Source organism: Crotalus tigris, unplaced genomic scaffold, assembly GCF_016545835.1.
Source record: "Crotalus tigris isolate CLP2741 ecotype Arizona unplaced genomic scaffold, ASM1654583v1 scf7180000018843.93847, whole genome shotgun sequence".
NCBI lineage: Eukaryota > Metazoa > Chordata > Lepidosauria > Squamata > Viperidae > Crotalus > Crotalus tigris.
The window spans coordinates 32364-53348 of NW_024097231.1; the positions used below are offsets into that span (position 1 = coordinate 32364).

The 20985-nt window shown below is 45.9% G+C and overlaps 1 protein-coding gene across 5 annotated transcripts; it reads left to right on the forward strand.

Moving 5' to 3' along the window:
* The first annotated feature begins 1790 nt into the window (after positions 1–1790).
* LOC120314151 (zinc finger protein 567-like) lies at positions 1791–14712 on the forward strand. Of its 5 annotated transcripts, XM_039356958.1 has the most exons (7): positions 1791–3564; positions 4848–4977; positions 6061–6141; positions 7359–7820; positions 10250–10376; positions 11756–13108; positions 14576–14712. In XM_039356958.1, exons 6-7 carry the CDS (start codon positions 12062–12064, stop codon positions 14588–14590), a joined length of 1062 nt encoding a protein of 353 aa, XP_039212892.1. In that variant the 5' UTR covers positions 1791–3564; positions 4848–4977; positions 6061–6141; positions 7359–7820; positions 10250–10376; positions 11756–12061; the 3' UTR covers positions 14591–14712. The 5 variants fall into 5 exon arrangements, with proteins under 5 accessions (XP_039212892.1, XP_039212890.1, XP_039212891.1 ...); XM_039356956.1 differs by lacking the exons at positions 6061–6141; positions 14576–14712 and having other exon boundaries at positions 11756–13588; XM_039356957.1 differs by lacking the exons at positions 6061–6141; positions 7359–7820; positions 14576–14712 and having other exon boundaries at positions 11756–13588.
* The last annotated feature ends 6273 nt before the right edge of the window (positions 14713–20985 follow it).

The following is a 20985-nucleotide window of genomic DNA, read 5'->3' on the forward strand; positions in this document are numbered from 1 at the left end:
GAGGAATACCTATTTCTGGTCCCTCTGAATATGCCAATCCCTTCTGTGACAGTTGACCCCTGATGGTCTTTAGCTCTTCAGGTCACAGTTATGATTTTATTTGTTCTAGTGATCCCATTGTTTGTTTTTCTACTTATCTGCCAGATCCTTAAAAATGCTCTCCAGATGCAGAATTCAAATGTGCTGGTACAGAAGCTCATACAAACGATGGTAAAGAGTACTGCCACTTTATTGACCAGGGCTTATTAATTTTGTTTATAAATATTTATAATTTTGTTTATAAATATTTATAATTGTGTTTATAAATAGTGTTTATTAATTTTGCACACAGCTCCCTTGGGCTTCCATGCAACCAAGAATGAATTCTAATAGGGCAGGAGTCTTCAGACTTGGCAACTTTTAAGACTTCTGGACTTCAACTCCCAGAATTCCTCAGCCAGCCATGCTGAATAGAGCTGGAAGGGACCTTGGAGGTCTTCTAGTCCAGCCTCCTGCTCAAGCAGGAGAACCTATACCAGGGGTAGGCAACCTTGGCTCTTTTATGACTCGTGGACTTCAATTCCCAAAATTCCTGAGCCAGCATGGCTCAGGAATTCTGGGAGTTGAAGTCCACAAGTCATAAAAGAGCCAAGGTTGCCTACCCCTGACCTATACCATCTCAGACAAGTGATTGTCTACTCTAGTCTCTTTTTTTAAAATCTCCAGTGCTGAAGCACAGACAATTTCTGGAGGCAAAGCTGTTCCACTGGTTAATTGTCCTCATTGTCAGGAAGTTTCTCCTTAATTCCAGGTTGCTTCTCTCTTTGATCAGTTTCCAACCAGTGTTTCTTGTCCTGCCCTCTGGTGCTTGGGAGAATAACGTGACCCCCACTTCTTTGTGGCAGCCCCTCAAATACTGGAACACTGCTATCGTGTCTCCCCTATTTCTTCTGATTGGGGTTGAAGTCCACAAGTCTTAATAGTTGCTAAGTTTGGACAGCCCTGCCCTAGGGAAATAATCATACAAATTCAGGGCAAATTGAAAAGAGGTAATTAAAAAAAAAATCACCTTTTGTGATTCAGCCACTAAAGGATTCCCAACAGCAAAACTGGGGTCTTTTGCAACCACCTTTTTATTGCACGACGTATTGCAAGAATGCAAGGGAGGATCCGGACTCTGTTTGCAGAGGCGACTCGGCCCCTCTAGGAGTTAAGGAAGACAAGCCACTGCCCAGAGAGGACGGAAGTAGATGGAGGAAAACCTGTACCTTTCTCAGTGAAACAGGCTTCCTACCGGAAGATTCAACTGCTGGCCGGTTGTCTCAATCGGTGGGGTTCCACCCACCTTGAATCTGCCTCGGGGGTCTCTTTGGGGGATTAGGGTGACTCCCTTCCCTTTGCAATGGGGGAAACTGCAGGGGAGCAACGAGAGGCAGAGCTGATGCGCAGGGAGAGAGACCAGAGGGCAGGACAGGAAACAATGGATGGAAACTGATCAAAGAGAGAAGCAAGTTGCGAGTTTGACACCCCTGGTATACGGTTTCCTGCCTGAGCAGGGGGTTGGACTAGATGACCTCCAAGGTCCCTTCCAGCTCTATTATTATTATAAACTAACCAAGGAGAGAAGCAATCTGGAATTAAGGAGGAACTTCCTAACAGGGAGGACAAATAATCAGTGGAACAGCTTTGCCTTTCAGACGTTGTGGGTGCTTCATCATTTTAAAGAAGAGACTGGACAGCCACCCGTCTGAAATGGTAGAGTGTTATTATTAAAGGAGAATATTTGCAGCTCAGGGTTGACACGAGGGGTCCTTGGTGCTCTCTGAGCTTGCTTGTTTTCTTGGAGACGTTTCATTACCGAACTAGGTAACATCATCAGTGCTGGTAAGGAATGCAGTTTGCTATCAGTTTATATTCTAATGGCTTCTTGCCCTCTCAGTGTTGGTGGAGGTGGTCTTAGAGATTCTTTGGTTGGGCTATTTGCTTCTTTTGGCAGTTTCTCGATTGGGGTATTCTTTGCTTGATTGTTGGCCTGATATTAGCCTTGGAGTTAACCTATGCTGATCTGAGTGCTGACTGCTGGTGGAGAGGTGCTTGGGTCTTTTTGTTCTCTTTTGGGCTGGGGGAAGGTATAGTGTCTCCTCCTTGAGCAGGGGGGTTGGACTAGAAGACCTCCGAGGTTCCTTCCAGCAATGATGATAATGATGATGATGATTAAACAAAGTGAAGACGGTCAAAGAAACCCATTTCCCATTTTCTGGAGAAGCCACTGACTGATCTCTTGTGTTTCTTCCTCCCCCACCAGACTAGAAGATCTCCCCCCCCCCAAGGTCCCTTCCAGCTATGATGATGATGCTCCAACACTGGAAGTTTTTAAGAAGAGACTGGACAGCCATTTGTCCGAAATGGTGTAGGGTTTCCTGCCCGAGCAGGGGGTTGGACTAGATGATCTCCAAGGTCCCTTCCAACTTTACTACTATTATTATTATTTATGATGATGATGAAAGCAACAAACCTTTTGTGGTTTTAGTGGGATTTCAATCCTTTCCGCATAATTATTCGCCTGACTGTCCTTGCAGGTTTGACCTTGTGGTTGGAGGGGGAGGGAACTTATTGAAAACCTTTTGAGAATTGAGGTGAAGTTCCACCTTTACAAATACATAAAAATGGGGGCTCTTCATGGTTGTTGCTCCCCTCCCATTTCCACTCCACTTAATGTGGGTCTGCAAGAATGTTTTTTGCCTCTTTTGAATCGGCTGCCTTCTTTCTTTATGGATGGACAGTTGAACAGAAAGCCAGCTGCGCAGAGGATGGAAAAAGCTCAACAATTAGGCAAAGGGAGATGGCAGGTAGAGAGAGCAGTTTGGGCAAGTCCTGAACAGACAACGAAGGATTAGTTGTGCTGTTGAACATGAATGCAGTTTACTTCCTAGAAAAAACTATGGGTTTTAGGTCTCCCGTTTCTACCTTTGGCTTGAGATCCAAGCCTTGAATCTGAGGATGAAAGTCTGCTTGTTGCTTTGTCAGTCTGCGGCTGTCTCTCTGCCTTAACACTACAGCCCTGTTGCATTGCACTGTGTGAAGGCCAAATTGGGAAGAAATAATATTCCTTTAGACTTGCTAGTGGTTCTCCTAGGCCAGGGCATAAAAAAAAAAAGACAGAAATGAAGGAACAAGACTCGGCCGTTTCTGAAGAAAAAGAAGGCCGTGATACCACGCTGCCCGAAGGCAGTGAAGAATCTTGGAAAAGAACAGTGCAGGAGACTTTGGAGAAAGACACGTTCAGCGCAGAGGCTCATCGCCAGCGTTTCAGGGGCTTCAGCTACCAGGAGGCGGAAGGTCCTCGAGAAGTTTGCAGCCGTCTCCACTGTCTTTCCTGTCAGTGGCTGCAGCCGGAACGACATACCAAGAGCCAGATGCTGGACTTGGCGATCCTGGAGCAACTTCTGGCCATCCTATCCGTGGAGATGTCCAGCTGGGCAGAAATGCAGAGCAGAGAACAGCTCCCAAGTATTGGCCCTGGCCGAAGGCTTCCTCCTGGATCAGATGGAGCAGAAGAAGGTGGAGGAGCAGCAGCAGCAGCAGGTGGGGGCCAACTTTCATGATGGTTTCAAAGGGCTACATAACATCCAGTAGGGCAGGGCTTTTCAACCTTTTCACCCATTGTACCACTTTTAGGATATGGCAACATCCAAGGACCGCCAGTTGCCTAGCAAAGTGTCAAAAACCTGATGACCCCCCTAAAAAGGAAAAAAGTGATAAAGTACAGGTAGTCCTCGACTTACAACAGTTCGCTTAGTGACTGTTTGAAGTTACAATGGCACTGAAAAAAGTGCCCCCAAGGCACAGCCGAGCAAGACACCTGCCTGCCCATCTGGCGGTGCTCTTCCTCCTATCCGAGGTTTTCATTGTTGTGAGCATTTCTGTTGAGGATTGGCAGCGGGGGTGGGGTGGGGGGTGTTTGGTTTTTATTCCCCCCGTCTGCTGGGTGGTTGCAGCAGGTTTTGGTCACTTCACATGACCCTGGGACACTGTGACCGTCATAAATATGAATCAGTTGCCAAGCATCTGAATGTAAATCACAAGACCCTGGAGAGGCTGCAACATTCCAGCTGATCGGTGCTTCTTCTGGGCTCAGCGGAAGCGCCAAGATCAGCGCTGAGCTCCAGATGGAGCCTAGCTCTGATCCTGGCGCTTCCGCTGAGCCCTGACAGCCCTGTAGCTCCAGCCATCTCTCGCTCAGGCTTGTGCGGTGCTGCCACCGGTTCAGCTCATCCACCTCCCCCGCTACCACTTTTCTAGGATGGTTGCGTACCACCTGCCAGATGCCAATGTACCACAGGTGGTATCCGTACCACTGGTTGAAAAGCCCTCCAGTAGGGGACACCTCAAAACTACAAGTAGTTCTTGACTTATGACCATAACTGAGCCCCAAATTTTTCTTGCTAAGCGAGAGAGTTGTTAAGCGAGTTTTGCCCAATTTTACAACTTTTCCTGCCTCGGTTGTTAAGCGAATCACTGCCATTCTTAAGTTATAACCCGCTCGTCAAGTGAATCCGGCTTCCCCCATTGACTTTGCTTGTCAGAAGGTCGCAAATGCGAATTGCGTGAACCCGGGACATGGCAACCGTCATAACTCTGAGTCAGTTGCCAAGTGTCCGAATTTGGACCACATGGATGCTGCAGTGGTCATAAATATGAAAAGCGGTCATCAGTCGCTTTTTTCAGTGCCGTTGTAACGTTGAATGGTCATTAAAAGAAACTGTTGCAAGTCAAGGACTACCTGTATTTGCCTGCCTCGCTCTTTTTTTTTTTTTTTCCCAATCCTGCTCCCATTTCTAACCTGTGGATCTTTGTTGCCATTTCAGATAAACCAGTTCTTTATAAAAATGGAATATGGTTTCCCTGCAACAGAGGAGGTTCCGCTGGACACCATCATAGGGAATCCTTTGCAAACAGGGACCCTGCAAGAAGATCCAAGAGGAATCACGCAGCCAGGTAAGAATTTGTGACAATGTTGTGTAGTTCAGCTAGGCCAGGGGTAATCAACCTTGGCTCTTTTATGACTCGTGGACTTCAACTCCCAGAATTCCTGAGTCAGCCACGCTGAGGGGAAAGGGAGAGGTTTCCAAGCTGAGCCATGCTGGCTCAGAAATTCTGGGAGTTGAAGTCCACGAGTCATTAAAGAGCCCAGGTGGCCTACCCCTGCCCTATACCATTTCCGAGAAGTGACTGTGTAGGAATGTGTTCTTCAAACTTGGCCCTTTTTTGGCTTGTGGACTTCAACTCCCAGAATTCCTGAGCCAGCCATGCTGAGGGGAAAGGGAGAGGTTTCCAAGCTGAGCCAGGCTGGCTCAGGAATTCTGGGAGTTGAAGTCCACGAGTCATAAAAGAGCCCAGGTTGCCTACCCCTGCCCTATACCATTTCAGAGAAGTGACTGTCTAGGAATGTGTTCTTCAAACTTGGCCCTTTTTTGGCTTGTGGACTTCAACTCCCAGAATTCCTGAGTCAGCCATGCTGAGGGGAAAGGGAGAGGTTTCCAAGCTGAGCCATAGCTGGCTCATGAATTCCGGGAGTTGAAGTCCATGAGTCGTAAAAGAGCTAGGCCTTCCTGGCTCATACAAGAAATGCTGGGCTACTCTTTTGCTCCCTGGATTTTTTGGGTTAGAAAAAGAAGCTTGCCTTACTTTATTCTCAAATGCTCTTATGTTAAAGATTACGATGTCAAGAATGAAACCTTGGCAGCTACAGTAGTGGCCAAAATTGTGGAAACCTTTTGGCAAAAGTGTACAGTAGAAATGCCACCTTTGGTTAAGTTTCCACCAATTTTTCTTCTAATTTCTTTACAGCTGTAGCCTTGTTCACTTAATAATACTATTTTACATCGCTTTCTGGGCAACCAATCAACTCTTTTGTACCATTACTTTAATTTTATTACGTTTTTCGAGCTCACTAAATGAAAGAAGCAAAAAAATCCAACCGACTTGATAGCCATCACATAACACACTGAACTCAGCTTCAATACTGTGACATCAATAACTGAATCCTACTGTGATCTGATTGGCTCATTGCCAAAACAGGATGACACCTGATTGGCTCTCTAAACACTCATGCTCATTGGCTACAATCGGATGAAGGAAAGCTACCTGATAACAACCTAAGTAAGTTGTGCTTCCTTTTTCTTTTCAACTTGCCATTAGAGTAAGGCTGGGGAGATGTTGCTTTAGACCAGTGGTTCTCAACCTGTGGGTCAGGACCCCATTTGGGGTCGAACAACGATTTCACGGGGGTCGCCAAATAACGCAGTCTGCCATTTTTTTCCCCCTTAGCTATGCTACTCCCTTTTATTCTGTTGGCTTTTGAAAGCCAGTAGAATAGACTCTCTTGAATAGAGTCTAATTTTATTGGCTTTCAAAAGCCAATAGGAATTGTCCAGGCTGTCTCTGCCCTGCTGAGCCCGCCAAAAGTCCCATTCTGCAAACGGTGCTGCACCAGTTGAGTAGTCCTCGACTTACGACCGGTTGAGTAATCCTCGATTTACAACCGGTTGGGGGTCGCGGCATTAAAAAGGTTGAGAACCACTGCTTTAGAATAACTTAGATGGAGAAACAAAACCTCTGCGATTCAGCTAAAGACCGGGAGAGCCTGAAACATTACCAAGGACACCGCAGCAAGTGTGGAAAGAAAGCAGACAGTTCCCATAACAAAGTGAAATTGTTTACGTGGACTACATGAGAGGGTGGGGGTTTGGCCGGAGAAATTATTGTTTAATTCTACGAACTGGTGTCTGGGAACCTCAGAGTTAGTTTTGTTTTGACATTACCATGCAGTGTATTCAATAAACAGGTTTTTGGAAATGGAATGAACCTGGAGTTATATTTGGATTCTCGAACGGGATGTTGACATATGAATATTGTATCAAATTAATTAATTCGGGGTTGGGGGGAAAAACGGGATTCCTATTCTTTTCCATAATGTTTCAATTTTTAACTCTGTAAAACTGATACCTTTAAGAGATTTTTCTCATTTTTAAATGAAATGATAAAGGTTCTAGTGATGCCCATGGTGATTTAGGCTTGCCTCCGTTGCACAGGGAATATATTTATTGTTACTCAGGAGTAAATCCTCGTGTGCCCAAGGGACTTACTTCTCCTTAAGAACACTTAGCACCATAACTTCTCATTTCTGAGACAGGCAAATGCTTCAGCCTTCCCACTGTCTTGTGTCTCTTGTAAGGGATGAATTGAGGCTGACAAAAAGGATAAAGTCCTCTGTTTTTCTCTGCGGTGGAATAGAAACTGCTGTTGACCCACTTCAGGTAGAGGAGAGGATTTTTTTAAAAAAAATATTTTTAATATGATTTATTTATACAATTCAGATTCAGTTTATGTCAAGAAAGTCTTCCGAGGACTTCCAAGGAGTCTTTCACTTAAAAAGCAAGCTTGCAAGATTCGGAGCGAATCCTTGGGTGTTGCTGTCCTCTGCTTATTTCTTGGATTCTGAACCCAATCGCTTTCTCTCTTCTGCGTCTGTCAACATTGGCAGCCTAGGAAATGTCATGCTGGATCAGATCGAAGACCTGGGCCAGTGGTGGCGAACCTATGACATGCGTGCCAGAGGGGGCAATCGGAGCCCTCTCTGTGGACATGTGCACCTCACTCTTTGGCTAGGTTTTCACAGGAAAAACCCATTTCTCAAGCCCCTTCCTAGCCAAAAGAAGCCTCCGGAGTGAGCGCACTATTTTCAGCTTTGAATTATACCAAATCTGACATCAGAAACAGACTAACAGATGACTGAATGCTGCCCGTGTTGCTCTCAAACTTACAAAGTATAAGCCAAGGTTAGACAAATTATCAGCATGCATAAAACAGCCAAAATCACATTAATTGTTCAAAAGCATGCCAAATGCAAAACTTCTACCTTTCAGTAAAAAGTTGTTTGTATCATTGAAAGCTTTGTCATTGTGTTTTTCTTTTAAGACAAAAGATGTTAATGTATGAGTTGTTTTTTTCTAAACTAAAACCTCAGTATTCAGATTAAATTGCCGTGTTGGCACTTTGCCATAAGTAAGTGGGTTTTGGGGTTGCAGTTTGGGCACTCGGTCTCTAAAAGGTTTGCGATCGCTGACCTGGGTGGTCTAGCCTTCTTTTTTCTAAAGTCAGAAATCTGATATTTCTTTAGTAACACTGTGGGATATGTGTCCACGGAGCGATATACATAGAGAAAAGACAAATTTTGTTTGCAGCGGTAGAAATATCCTTGGAAATAATAGTTCTGCTGTATTCGGTGTTGTCCAGGCCCCATCTTAAGTACAGGATTCAATTCTGGGTACTCCGCTTTAAAGAGAAACTAGAGTAGTTTTCAGACCATAGCAGAGGGGTGGTCTGGGTGCTACGTCTGAATAAGGAGAAACCCAAGAGAATATTGAGGCTGGAGAAGAGAAGAGTAGTGTCATGGTTCCGACAGATGAGACTCTTCAAAAGAACTTTGAGGCGTTATTTACCTTAAAGCAGTGGTTCTCAACCTTTTTAATGCCGCGACCCCCAACCGGTCGTAAGTCGAGGACTACTCAACTGGTGCAGCACCATTTGCAGAATGGGACTTTTGGCGGGCTCAGCAGGGCAGAGACAGCCTGGACAATTCCTATTGGCTTTTGAAAGCCAATAGAATTAGACTGTATTCAAGAGAGTCTATTCTATTGGCTTTCAAAAGCCAATAGAATAAAAGGGAGTAGCACAGCTAAGGAAAAGGGGGGAAAAATGGCGGACTGCGTTGTTTGACGACCCCCGTGAAATGGTCGTTCGACCCCAAATGGGGTCCCGACCCACAGGTTGAGAACCACTGCCTTAAAGAATCTTTTATTCGAGAAGCAAAGTATCGGCACTACATAGTTAAAGCCAAAAACTGAATTCCCGCTCAGGATTCTTCCAGTTCTCCCCTATCTGGAATAATTTGTCTTTACCGGCAGCTCTTGACTTACAACCACAATCGGGACCAAAATTTCCATTGTTGCGCAAAGCAGCTGTTAAGCGAATCGCCCTCAGATTTAGGACCTTCTTTTGTCATGGTTAAACAAGTCACTGCAGTTGTTAAACGCATCATGCCGTTGTTGAACAAATCTGGCTCCCCTCCCCCAATTGACTTTGCTTGTCAGAAGCCGGTTGGGAAAGTCTCAGAATGACAATCGCACGATCCCGGAACACTGCAAATACATGTCGGTCTGGCCAAGTGCCCAAATTTTGATCATGTGACAGTGAGGAATGCCGCAATGGTCCTAAATGCGAGGACCAGTCCTATGTCCCTTTTTTCAGTGCCCTGTAACTTCATATGGGTGGCTAAATGAACGATTTATACATCGAGGACCTCCTGTCATAATAGCTCGTTGCTATTGGCTACTGATTGTTTGCTCAGTAAGAAAGCAGATGCCATGGTGTAAGACAGTGATGGCGAACTTTTTAAAGACCGAGTGCCCAAACTGCAACCCAAAACCCACTTATTTATCGCCGGGTGCCAGGTGGGTGTGGCCCACTGGATGGGCGTGGCTGTGGTCGTGGCATACTGGCTGGGTGTGGCCAAGGTGGGTGTGGTCACCTCAATGTTGCTCGTGAGGAGGGACACCTGTGGGGGCCGGGCAGGGTTGGGGGAGATCCAGGGGATCTCTGGCAGGTGGGCAGTGGGCAGGAGGTTCATCCTGAGGGGTGAGGCAAGGCAAGGCGAGGCAGGGTGGGGGTGCCATTGTTGCATGGCAAGGCAAGGCAGGGGCCAGGGCGGCTGCTGCCTGATACCATCGTCCCCCCCACACAGAGGCCAGCGAGCACATGGGGGCCGACAGTGTCCGTCAGCAGCCACAGCCTGCCAGCCCATCAACCGGCGCACTCTGGGGCTCCGCAGCCCGCTCCCAGCAGTTCAGAGAAGCCGCCTCTGAGCTGGAGGGCCGGCCGACAGCTGAGGAGGTGATGCAGTGAGTCGTGCCTGGGAAAAGGAGAGTATGTGAGGTCAGGAGGGATGGGAGGGGGGAGGGAAACCAGCCATGTTGGGATGCATCTGGTGACGTGGGACCTCGGCGAGTTAGCAGGCGGCTGGTTGAAGAGGGACAGTTGCCATTTCCAGGACATGGTGCGCACGCCCACAGAGAGGGCTCTGTGTGCCGCCTCTGGCACACGTGCCATAGGTTCGCCACCACTGGTGTAAGATAAAACAGTGGCTTTTGTGAGATTATATGCACTGTGTATATTCTTACAATGGTTTTTTTTTTTCTTTTTCAATCAGGATCTGGCCACTGTGGAAGAGCTGGCTGTGTATTTCACTGAGGAAGAGTGGCTTCTGTTGAATCCTGACCAGAAAGCTCTCTATAAGCAAATCATGGAAGAGAATTTTGAAATCCTGACTTCTCTCAGTAAGGCTCCCTCTTTCCTTCATTGGTGCATAATCATAAAGGTAGCATTTTAAGACAGTTCCTGTGAGACCACAGATAGGGCAGAGTTCCCCAAACGGGACCAGCTTTGGGGACCAGCGATGGAGGGGGGGGGAAGAGGGGATGGTTCTGCACAAGCGGCCAGCAAGCGTGCACGCAACTCTATTTGCACAAGCGACGTCACCCGTGCACGCCCCTCACACAAACGGAGCGTGCATACACACGCTCGCCCACTGCTTGTGCAAGTGGGGACGCATAGGGGAATATGCGCACTCACCGTTTCTGCAGGCTGGTTGCAAATAGCTCGCGGCCCACTAGTAGGCCGCAGCCCAGGGGTTGGGGACCCCTGAGATAGGATACATTGCATCATATAAAATAGCACTAGTCTGGCACAGCAACTTGATCTAGTGGTTAAGGCATCAGGCTAGAAAGCAAGAGGCCATGAGTTCTATTTCTGCCTTAGCCATGAAAGCCAGCTGGGTGACTTTGTGCCAGCTACTGACTCTTAGCCCCAACTCACCTCACAGATTGATGGTGGTAGAGCAAATTAGGAGGAGAAAGGAGTATTAACCATGTCTTCTGCCTTGGGTTAGTTCAGGGGTCGGCAACCTTAAACACTCAAAGAGCCACTTGAACCCATTTCCCAGAGAAAACACACGCACACATGGGGAGGAGCTTGACTGAAGAATTTAATTAAAAAGAAAGAGAGGCTGTGCATGAGTTCTCTCTCTCTCTACCTCCCTCCCTCTCTTTGTCTCCCTCCCTCCCTCTCTCTCTCCCCCCTCCCTCTCTTTGATCTTCTCTCCTGGCAAGCTGGCTTCATGCTGTTCTCGGACAAGCTGACACACATTCTTATTGGGCTGGCTCTCTGCTGCTTTTGGTCTGCCAGTCCTGTTCCCCCACTCAGTGTGTGTGTGTGTGTGAGAGAGAGAGAGAGAGAGAGAGAGACAGAGACAGAGAACTGCTGCTTCCTGCTTTCTGTTTTCTGCTGAGACGCAGCAAAGGCAGGAGCCCCGCCAAATAAGCTTGTCAGCTTGTCCGAGAACAGTGTGAGACCACTCTCTTTTTTATACACACACAGAGAGAGAAAGAGAGAGAGAGAGAAAGAGGGAGGGAGGGAGAAGGGAAGCACAAGTGCCTCTCTCTGTCTCTGTCTCTCTCTCTGCAAATGGCAGAGAAGGCTGGGAGTCGCAGGAGAAGGCTCAAAGAGCCATATGCGGCTCTGGAGCTGTGGGTTGCCGACCCGTGGGTTAGTTATAAAGTAATAAAGGTGGGCTAAAAAATCTAACAAATGTACATTTCTAAATCTCATCTCAATAGGTCATCCAATCTTATCTCTGAATTTCTTCTCTTTATTCCAGGACGTGACCGATATAGAATAAAAGAACATCCGATGAGGACAAAATCATATGTGTTTTTGGAGTGCGGAAAAAGTTTTGGTTATAAGATAAATCTTACCTCTCACCGAAGAATTCACATGGGGGAAAAAAACCGTACAAATGCTTGGAGTGCGAAAAAAGCTTCAGTCAGAGCTCCAGCCTCATTAAGCACAAGCGAATTCACACGGGTGAGAAACCGTACAGATGCCTCGAGTGCGGAAAGAGCTTCAGCCAGAGTTCGAGCCTCACCAAGCATAGACAAATCCATACGGGCGAGAAGCCGCACGAATGCTTAGAGTGTGGCAGGAGCTTCGGGAAAAAGATCAATCTCACGTCCCATCGGAGAATTCACACCGGGGAGAAACCCTATCAGTGCTTGGTGGGAAGACTTTCAGTCACAAAATAAATCTCATTTCTCATCAGAGAATTCACACGGGAGAGAAACCCTATCGGTGTCGGGAGTGCGGGAAGAGTTTTAGCCAGAATACGGGCCTGACAAAACATCAGAGGACTCACACGGGCGAGAAACCTTATAAATGGGGTTTTGGCCAGAAGACAAATCTCGCCACTCACCAAAGAATTCACACAGGGGAGAAGTCGTACGCGTGTTTGATGGGCGGGAGGAGCTTCAGTTACCGGACTGCTCTGACTTACCACGAAAGGACACACACCGAGGGGAAGCCGTACAAATGCTTAGAATGCGAAAAGAGCTTCCCTCAGAAAATCCTGCTCATGAAGCATTATAGAACTCATTCGGAAGAGAAAGTTTCCTCCTTTTTGGAACGTGACGACGCAACTACGTATCTCGCTGCTCACCAACCCATGTTCCAAAAGCCAAAACTGCACAGGTGTCTTCAGTGTGGGAAGACTTTTAGTCGGAGCACGGGGCTCCGGAATCACCAGCTCATTCACGCAGGTGGGAACGAGTGTTCCTGCTTGGTCTGTGGGAAAAACTTTGGTCACAAAATCATCCTCAGTTCTCACGAAAGGATTCACACCGGGGAGAAGCCATACAAGTGCTCGGAATGCGGCAAGAGCTTTAATCATAAGAAGAACCTCTCTAGGCACCACCGAATCCACACCGGGGAGAAGCCGTACACGTGCTCGGAATGTGGGAAATGTTTCAGTCAGAAAATAGACCTCACCAAACATCAAAGAATTCACACTGGAGAGAAACCCTATAAATGCTCGGAGTGCGGGAAGAGTTTCAGCCAGCGTACCAACCTTTTCCAGCATCAGAGCATTCACACAGGGGAAAAATACACCTGCCTAGGATGTGGGAAAAGTTTCAGTCATAAGAAAAACCTGACCAGGCATCAAAAAAATGCACACAAGGTAGAGATATTATAAATGACAGGCGAGTTGTCAATAAACTTTGCTAGGAGGAAAAATTGCTTATCAATCAACTGACATGTGGGAAAACCAGATAAATGATTAGTTTGGAACTCCTTCAAATTAAATTTTGATTCTCAGGCAAAAATTCAGAGGAAGCAGGCGATCATGGGAAGAATCACACCTTTTACTCAAATTCCCCCAGCAATGCGTAGTCTCTCATTCTAGCGATGATTTTTATTACATTTTGGTCTTGTTAATTTTCATTGTCTTGTTCATTCATTTGACCGCATTTTTTGCAAATTGCCCTTCATGTAAGGGTAAATAACATCTTTGGATAGCAGATTCTATATTTTCAATATAGATTAAGAATACCCTGTTGTTATCTTAGACCAGTGGTGGCGAACTTGTGGCACGGGTGCCAGAGGCGACACTCGGAGCCCTCTCTGTGGGCACACGTGCCATTGCCCCAGCCTCGCGACCCCCTCCTCACCAGCAGCCCCCCCTGGAGGAAAGTCAGCCCCGAGCGTGGCCCACACGAAGCAGCACAGCCAAGGACATGGCAGCCAGGCAGCGTGGACAAGACTCTGCCCTCACGCCCCATCGCGCACAGTTGATGCTGCGGGGCGCAGGCAGAGGGCGTGACTGCCATGTCACTGCTGGGCTGCGTGGGCGATCTGCGGTGGGCCCTGGAGGTGGTGAGTGGCCCTGCGGACAGGCAGGGCAGGGGACGAGGTGGGGGCAGAGTGGGGGCAGGGCAGGGAAGTTTTTAAGAAGAGACTGGACAGCCATTTGTCCGAAGTGGTGTAGGGTTTCCTGCCTAAGCAGGGGTTGGACTAGATGACCTCCAAGGTTCCTTCCAACTTTACTACTACTACTACTACTACTACTACTACTACTACTATTATTATTATTATTATTATTATTATTATTATTATTATTATTATTATAGTAATTCTCAGAAGTGAAGTATGGAGTCCAGGATCTGTTTGAAGGCTCCAATTGAATCTTGGGCAAGAATGCAATTCTTCAGCTCCTATAATTGTAAATCTTTCAGAAACTGTTGTTTTACAGTCACCTAATGGAAGGCTGTAATAGAGCATATATGAGTCATCCCAAGTCTTCTTCCTTATCCAGAAAGGAATTTTGAGAAGCTGATCCATTTACTAGCTCTTTATTTGGCATGGTGACCAGGGAGTGGAGTGGGGCGGGGCCAGTTTTTGGGCACTCGGTCTCTAAAAGGTTCGCCATCACTATCTTAAATTCTAGGAAAAGATCTCATTCTTCATTTCTCCACACCCCTGTAATATTCTCAGTTGCCTGGTCTACTTCGTCTTTCTCAACCTTGGCAAGTTTAAAGATGTATGGACTTCAGCTCCCAGAATTCCTTAGCCAGGTAGGGAATTCTGAGAGTTGAAATCCACCCATCTTCAAGTTGAAAGCTAAAGTATTCTGACTTTTTCTCCTCAGGAAAATGAAGTTTAAAGGAGGAAGGCATTTGAAGAAAGGTGCTATGGAAATCTACAAAGCAATCAAGTTTTTTTTAATTAAAGTACTATGAATATATACAGTGAACAATTGAGACAATGCAGATAGTAGATCTTTTAGGAACCTTGTGTATGTATGTGTGTGTGTGTGTGGGTGGGTGGGTGTAATGTACACATTCCTCAGTACCTCAGTGTGTACCTTTAGAAGAATGTAGAAGAGAAGAGATTATCTCTGTCAAATTGTCCGTTGAAAATCTGATTTAAACTGTTGAAAAATGTTTACAAATTGTTTCTAGAAAAAAATGACATTTCAATTAGGGAAAGACAGTGTACATGTAAGCACATACGTACACACAAAGAAGTATACACATCTACAACTTTGACAATAATTTGACATTATTCACCTTGGACTACATTTTTCTCCTTATACCATCCATAATCTTTCAAAAATGTGATCATAAAAGCCCAGACCAGCACAATACCACTGAAAAAGAAAAACAAGAAATTCAAGAAGAAACCAGCATGGCTACACAAATATCTCTCTGACAAACAAAGACAAAAAGGACAAATACAAAAAAAATGGAAAGAGGGGTACATAACTAAGGCCATTTATCAGCAGACAGCCAGAACATGCAAAGATGTCAGGAAAGCAAAGGTTCAGAACGAACAAAAACATGCAACCGAAATCATGGATAATAAAAAGTTTCTTCCAACATATTAACAAGAAAAAAGTCAAGGAAACTGTAGGTCCACTAAAGAGAGAAGATGGCAAGTAAATAACAGGCAACAGAAAGAAAGCAGAGCTGCTTAACTCATACTTTGTATCAGTCTTCACACAAAAAGAAACCATAGCCCAACCAAAAAAAAAAAAAACCCCACTGCAAAAGACAAATTAGAAACAAAAATTAAAATAAGCAAGAAAATGGTAAGCGAACACCTATCCAACCTTGATGAATATCTGGGATGTAATCTGGGGCCTGACAGGTTACATCCCAGAATTCTGAAGGAGCTGGCAAATGTTATCTCAGAACCATTGCAACACATCTTTCAAAAATCCGAAGAGCACCGGGGAAGTATCTGAGGATTGGAAAAGGGCTGATGTGGTTCCCATCTTCAAGAAAGGGGAAAAAACAGACCCATGAAACTACAGACCAATCAGTTTAACATCAATACATGGAAAGATCCTAGAAAAGATAAGCAAAAACTGATCTGCAAACAACTAGAAGCAAATATAGTTATAACTAGTAGCCAGCACTGGTTAGTTAAAAACAGATCATGCCAAACCAATCTTATTTCATTCTTCAACAAAGTGACTAAACTAATAGACCAACGAAATGTTGTGGACATAGTATACTTAAACTTTAGTAAAGCATTTGATAAAGTAGACCACAACCTACTCATTGGTAAGCTAGAAAAGGGTGGAATAGACAACATCACCACCAGATGTATCTGTAGCTGGCTGGGAAACTGTACTCAATGAATAGTCCTCAATGGCACTACATCCACATGGAGAGAAGTAAGCAGTGGGGTACCACAAGGTTCTGTCTTAGGCCAAGTACTCTTCAATATCTTCATCAATGACTTAGATGAGGGAATTGAAGGGGAACTCATCAAATTTACAGATGACACCAAACTGGCAGGAGTAGCCAACATCCCAGAAGACAAATTCAGGATCCAAAAACTAGACCACGGGTCAGCAACCCACGGCTCCAGAGCCACATATGGCTCTTTGAGCCTTCTCCTGAAGCTCCCAGCCTCCTCCGCTATTTGCAGAGAGACAGAGACAGAGGCACTTGTGCTTCCTTTCTCCCTCTCTCTCTCTCTCTCTCTCTCTCTCTCTCTCTCTCTCTCTCTAAAAAAGAGTGGCCTCACGCTGTTCTTGGACAAGCTGACAAACATATTGGATGGGGCTCCTGCCTTTGCTGCGTCTAAGCAGGAAACAGCAGCTCTCTTCTCTCTCTCTCTCTCTCTCACACACACACACACACACACACACACACAAACACACTGAGTGGGGGAAGAGGACTGGCAGACCAAGGGCAGGAGAGAGCCAGCCCCATAAGAATGTGTGTCAGCTTGTCAAAGAACAGCATGAAGCCAGCTTGCAGGTGAGCAGAAGAGGAAGGGGGGAGAGAGAGGGGGGAAGGGGGAGAGAGAACTCATGCACAGCAACCTCTATTTCTTTTTAATTAAATTTTTCAATCAAGCTCCCCCCCCCCCAGTGTTTTCTTTTCTCTTTGAAACTGGTCCAAATGGCTCTTTGAGTGTTTAAGGTTGCCGACCCCTGATCTAGACAAACTTGAACAATGGGCCCTATCCAACAAAATTTCAATGTGGAGAAAAGCAAAGTTTTACATTTAGGCAGGAAAAATCAAAGGTACAAGTACAGTTTGGGCAAGACCTAGCTTAAAAGCAGTAATTGTGAGAAGGATCTTGGAGTCCTAGTGGACCATCACTTAACCATGAGCCAGCAGTGTGCAGCAGCAGCCAAAAAAGCTAATACAATTCTGGGTTGTATAAGCAGAGGCATAAAACTAAGATAACGCAAAGTATTAGTACTGCTTTATAGTAAGACCACACCTGGAACACTGTAGTCAATTTTGATCACCATATCACAAAAAATATGTTGAGAGTTTGGAAAAAAATGCAGAGAAGAACAACTAAGATGATCAAAGGGCTGGAGACTAAAACATGAAGAACAGCTGCAGGACTTAGGGTTGGTCTAAATAAAACAAGAAATGATATCAGTATTACAGTATTTGAGGGGCTGCTACAAAGAAGAGGGGCTCACGTTATTCACCAAAGCACCAGAAGGCAGGATAAGAAACACTGGTTGGAAACTGGTCAAAGAGAGAAGCACCCTGGAACTAAGGAGAAACTTCCTGACAGTGAGGACAATTAACCAGTGGAACAGCTTGTCTCCAGAAATCATGGGCACTCCATCACTGGAGATTTTTTAAAAAGAGGCTAGACAGTCACTTATCTGAGATGATATAGGTTCTCTGGATTGAGCAGGGGGCTGGACTAGAAGACTTCCCTTCCAGATTTCTATTCTATTCTATTCCATTCCATTCTATTCCATTCCATTCCTTCAATTCTGTCTCACTTCCTTAGAACAATTTTGGTCATCACATTACAATGTTCTGACATGCAGCAAAAGTAGTTTTAATCACAGGTTAATTTAATTGTTGCTTGTTTATATATGTATGTATGTGTGTGTGTATATGTATATATAATTTGTTTTCTGAGGTTTTCGCGGGTGTTTGTATGTTATTCAGGTTTTCTCCCGTGTCAAATTGGAAGTGTTTTGGCAACGTTTTGACGAAGTCTCATTCGTCATCTTCAGGCTGGTGTTTTCGGCTTCGTGCTCCTAGAAGCACGAAGCCGAAAACACCAGCCTGAAGATGACGAATGAGCCTTCCAATTGGCACGGGAGAAAACCCGAATAACCAAAGACCAATATATATATTATGTATATATATTTGAATGGTGCTCTTTTCTATTGTATTTGTACATGATGAAGTTGGCTGTACACCACCCTGATGTTCCCCAAAATGATGGGGCACATATGTCATTTTAAATAATAAATATGTTTCAGGCTTTCCCCCCCCCCTTTTACTTGATTCTTAAAAAAATAAATTTCCAGGAAAGCATTCAATAAAAATAGCTGAATGCTGGCTGATGGAGACATTTGAAGGCAAAAAACCCAGAGGTGGGATATTTTCCCGAGGCCTTGTAAAAGAAAGTTGTCAGACCTGCCTCAGCTTGAAACTCTAAGTGAGAACAATTCTTAATTTCATTTGTTGACAAAGGTATAGTTTACTAGAAGCCAAGTGAATTACAGTTATGCCCTTGACTTCTAGTAAACTATACCTTTCTCAGCAAATGGAGTTAAGGGTCGCTCTTACTTAGAGATTCAAGCTGAGGCAGGTCTGACAAAAGTAACATTTTACACTAAAATCTGCAACTTTTGAAAGTCCTCCCCGAAACATAGTGAGCGAAGGTAAACTTGTGGGTGGTTGTGGTACTTTGAGGAACCATGTTTTGGTCACCACGATGTTGAGACTCTAGAACAGTGGTTCTCAACCTTTTTAATGCCGCGACCCCAACCGGTCGTAAGTCAAGGACTACTCAACTGGTGCACCACCGTTTGCAGAATGGGACTTTTGGCGGGCTCAGCAGGGCAGAGACAGCCTGGACAATTCTTATTGGCTTTTGAAAGCCAATAGAATTAGACTCTATTCAAGAGAGTCTATTCTATTGGCTTTCCAAAGCCAATAGAATAAAAGGGAGTAGCACAGCTAAGGAAAAGGGGGAAAAAATGGCGGACTGCGTTGTTTGGCGACCCCCGTGAAATAGTCGTTTGACCCCAAATGGGGTCCCGACCCACAGGTTGAGAACCACTGCTCTAGAACAGTGGTGGCGAACCTCTGGCACGCATGCCACAGGTGGCACTCAGAGCCCTCTCTGTGGGCACCCGCACCATTGCCCCAGCCCCGCCTCCCCCCATAGCCCCCTCCTCAGCAGCAGCCTACCCGGAGGAGAGCCCCCCCCCAGGCACAGCCCACATGGAGCAGCACAGATAAGCACATGGCAGCCAGGCAGCAAGGGTAAGACTCCGCCCTCATGCCCCATTACTTGCAGATGATACTGCGGGGTATGGGTGGAGGGCGTGGCCGCCATGATGCTGCAAGGCTGCCTGGGTAATTTGTGGTGAGAGGCCCTGCGGGCAGGCGGAGCTGGGGGCAGAGCGGGGGCGGGCCGGTTTTTGGGCACTAGGTTTCTAAAAGGTTCGCCATCACTGCTCTAGAAAGAGTACAGAGAAGAGCAACAAAGATGATCAGAGGACTGGAGGCTAAAACATATAAGGAACAGTTGCTGGAATTGGGTATGTCTAGTCCAGGGGTAGGCTAAAACATATAAGGAACAGTTGCTGGAATTGGGTATGTCTAGTCCAGGGGTAGGCAACCTTGGCTCTTCTATGACTCATGGACTTCAAGTCCCAGAATTCCTGAGCCAGCATGGCTCAGCTTGGAAACCTCTCCCTTTCCCCTCAGCATGGCTGGCTCAGGAATTCTGGGAGTTGAAGTCCACGAGTCATAAAAGAGCCAAGGTTGCCTACCCCTGGTCTAGTCTAATGAAGAGAAGGACGAGGGGGGACAGGATAGCAGTGTTCCGGTATCTCAGGGGCTGCCCAAAGAAGAGGGAGTCAAGCTATTCTCCAAAGCGCCTGAAGGCAGGACAAGTAGCAACGGATGAAACTAACCAAAGAGAGAAGCAACCTAGAACTAAGGAGAAATTTCCTGACAGTTAGAACAATTAACAATTAACCTGCCTCCAAAAGCGATGAATGCTCCAACACTGGAAGTTTTTAAGAAGAGACTGGACAGCCATTCATCTGAAATGGTATAGGGTTTCCTGCCTGAGCAGGGGGTTGGGCTAAATGACCTCCAAGGTCCCTTCCAACTTTATTATTGTTATTATTATTATATGTTCATGTGGTATTTCTGGAGATTCAATTCTTGTTGTGGCTCCCCCTCCCCCCCAATCTCTCCAATACAGCACAAGACTCAAGCCTGCAGTTCAAATCAATCTGTGTCCCAAAGGTGCTTTTTCAAAAGGCAACTGGACTTTCTTTGTTTTTGCTTGAAGAGCTTTCACTTCTCTTCCAAGAAGCTTCTTCAGTTCTGAATGATTCAGAATGTTTATCCAGAACTGAAGAAGCTTCTCGGACGAGAAGTGAAACGTCTTCAAGCAAAAACAAAGCCCAGTTGCCTTTTGAAAAAGCGCCTTTGGGACAACTGTGATTTGGCTGATAGAGAATCTCCATAGACCAGGGGTGTTAAACTCACAACGTCATGTGACACGTCGCAACGTATCGCAACTTTTTTTTCTGCCATTACCAGCAATGGGTTAGGCGCAGTTTCGTCGTGACTCATCCAACCTGTGGGCCGGCAGTTGGACACCCCTGCCATAGACAAATCAATCTATGCTTCCTCCAAGCAGAGGTGGCTATTTTGGCTGTACAATTACATCACTGTGGTCCACAATGAAGCAAGATAACACAACTACCATCACACCACATATTCTTCCCTTCCTCTTGGTGCCATCGGGGCTCTGCTCGAACACTCCAGGGCTAAAAACCAGCTGCATGGCCTTCCAAGAGTTAAGGAACCATAGATGATTCCTAGAGAGGAAGGGATTCCCCCAAAATCTTTTCTAGTCCTCCTGCCACCCTTTGATCCGGAAGGAGAATTCCCCCTTCCTAGAGTTCTGCTCTTTTGGGATTCCCAGGTGGGTGGTGGGGAGAAGTCACTGGGCTGATCCGGGAGAGGCACACTCTCTCCCATTTTGCTCCATAATAGTTTAACTCTACTTGGAATTCCCGTAGTA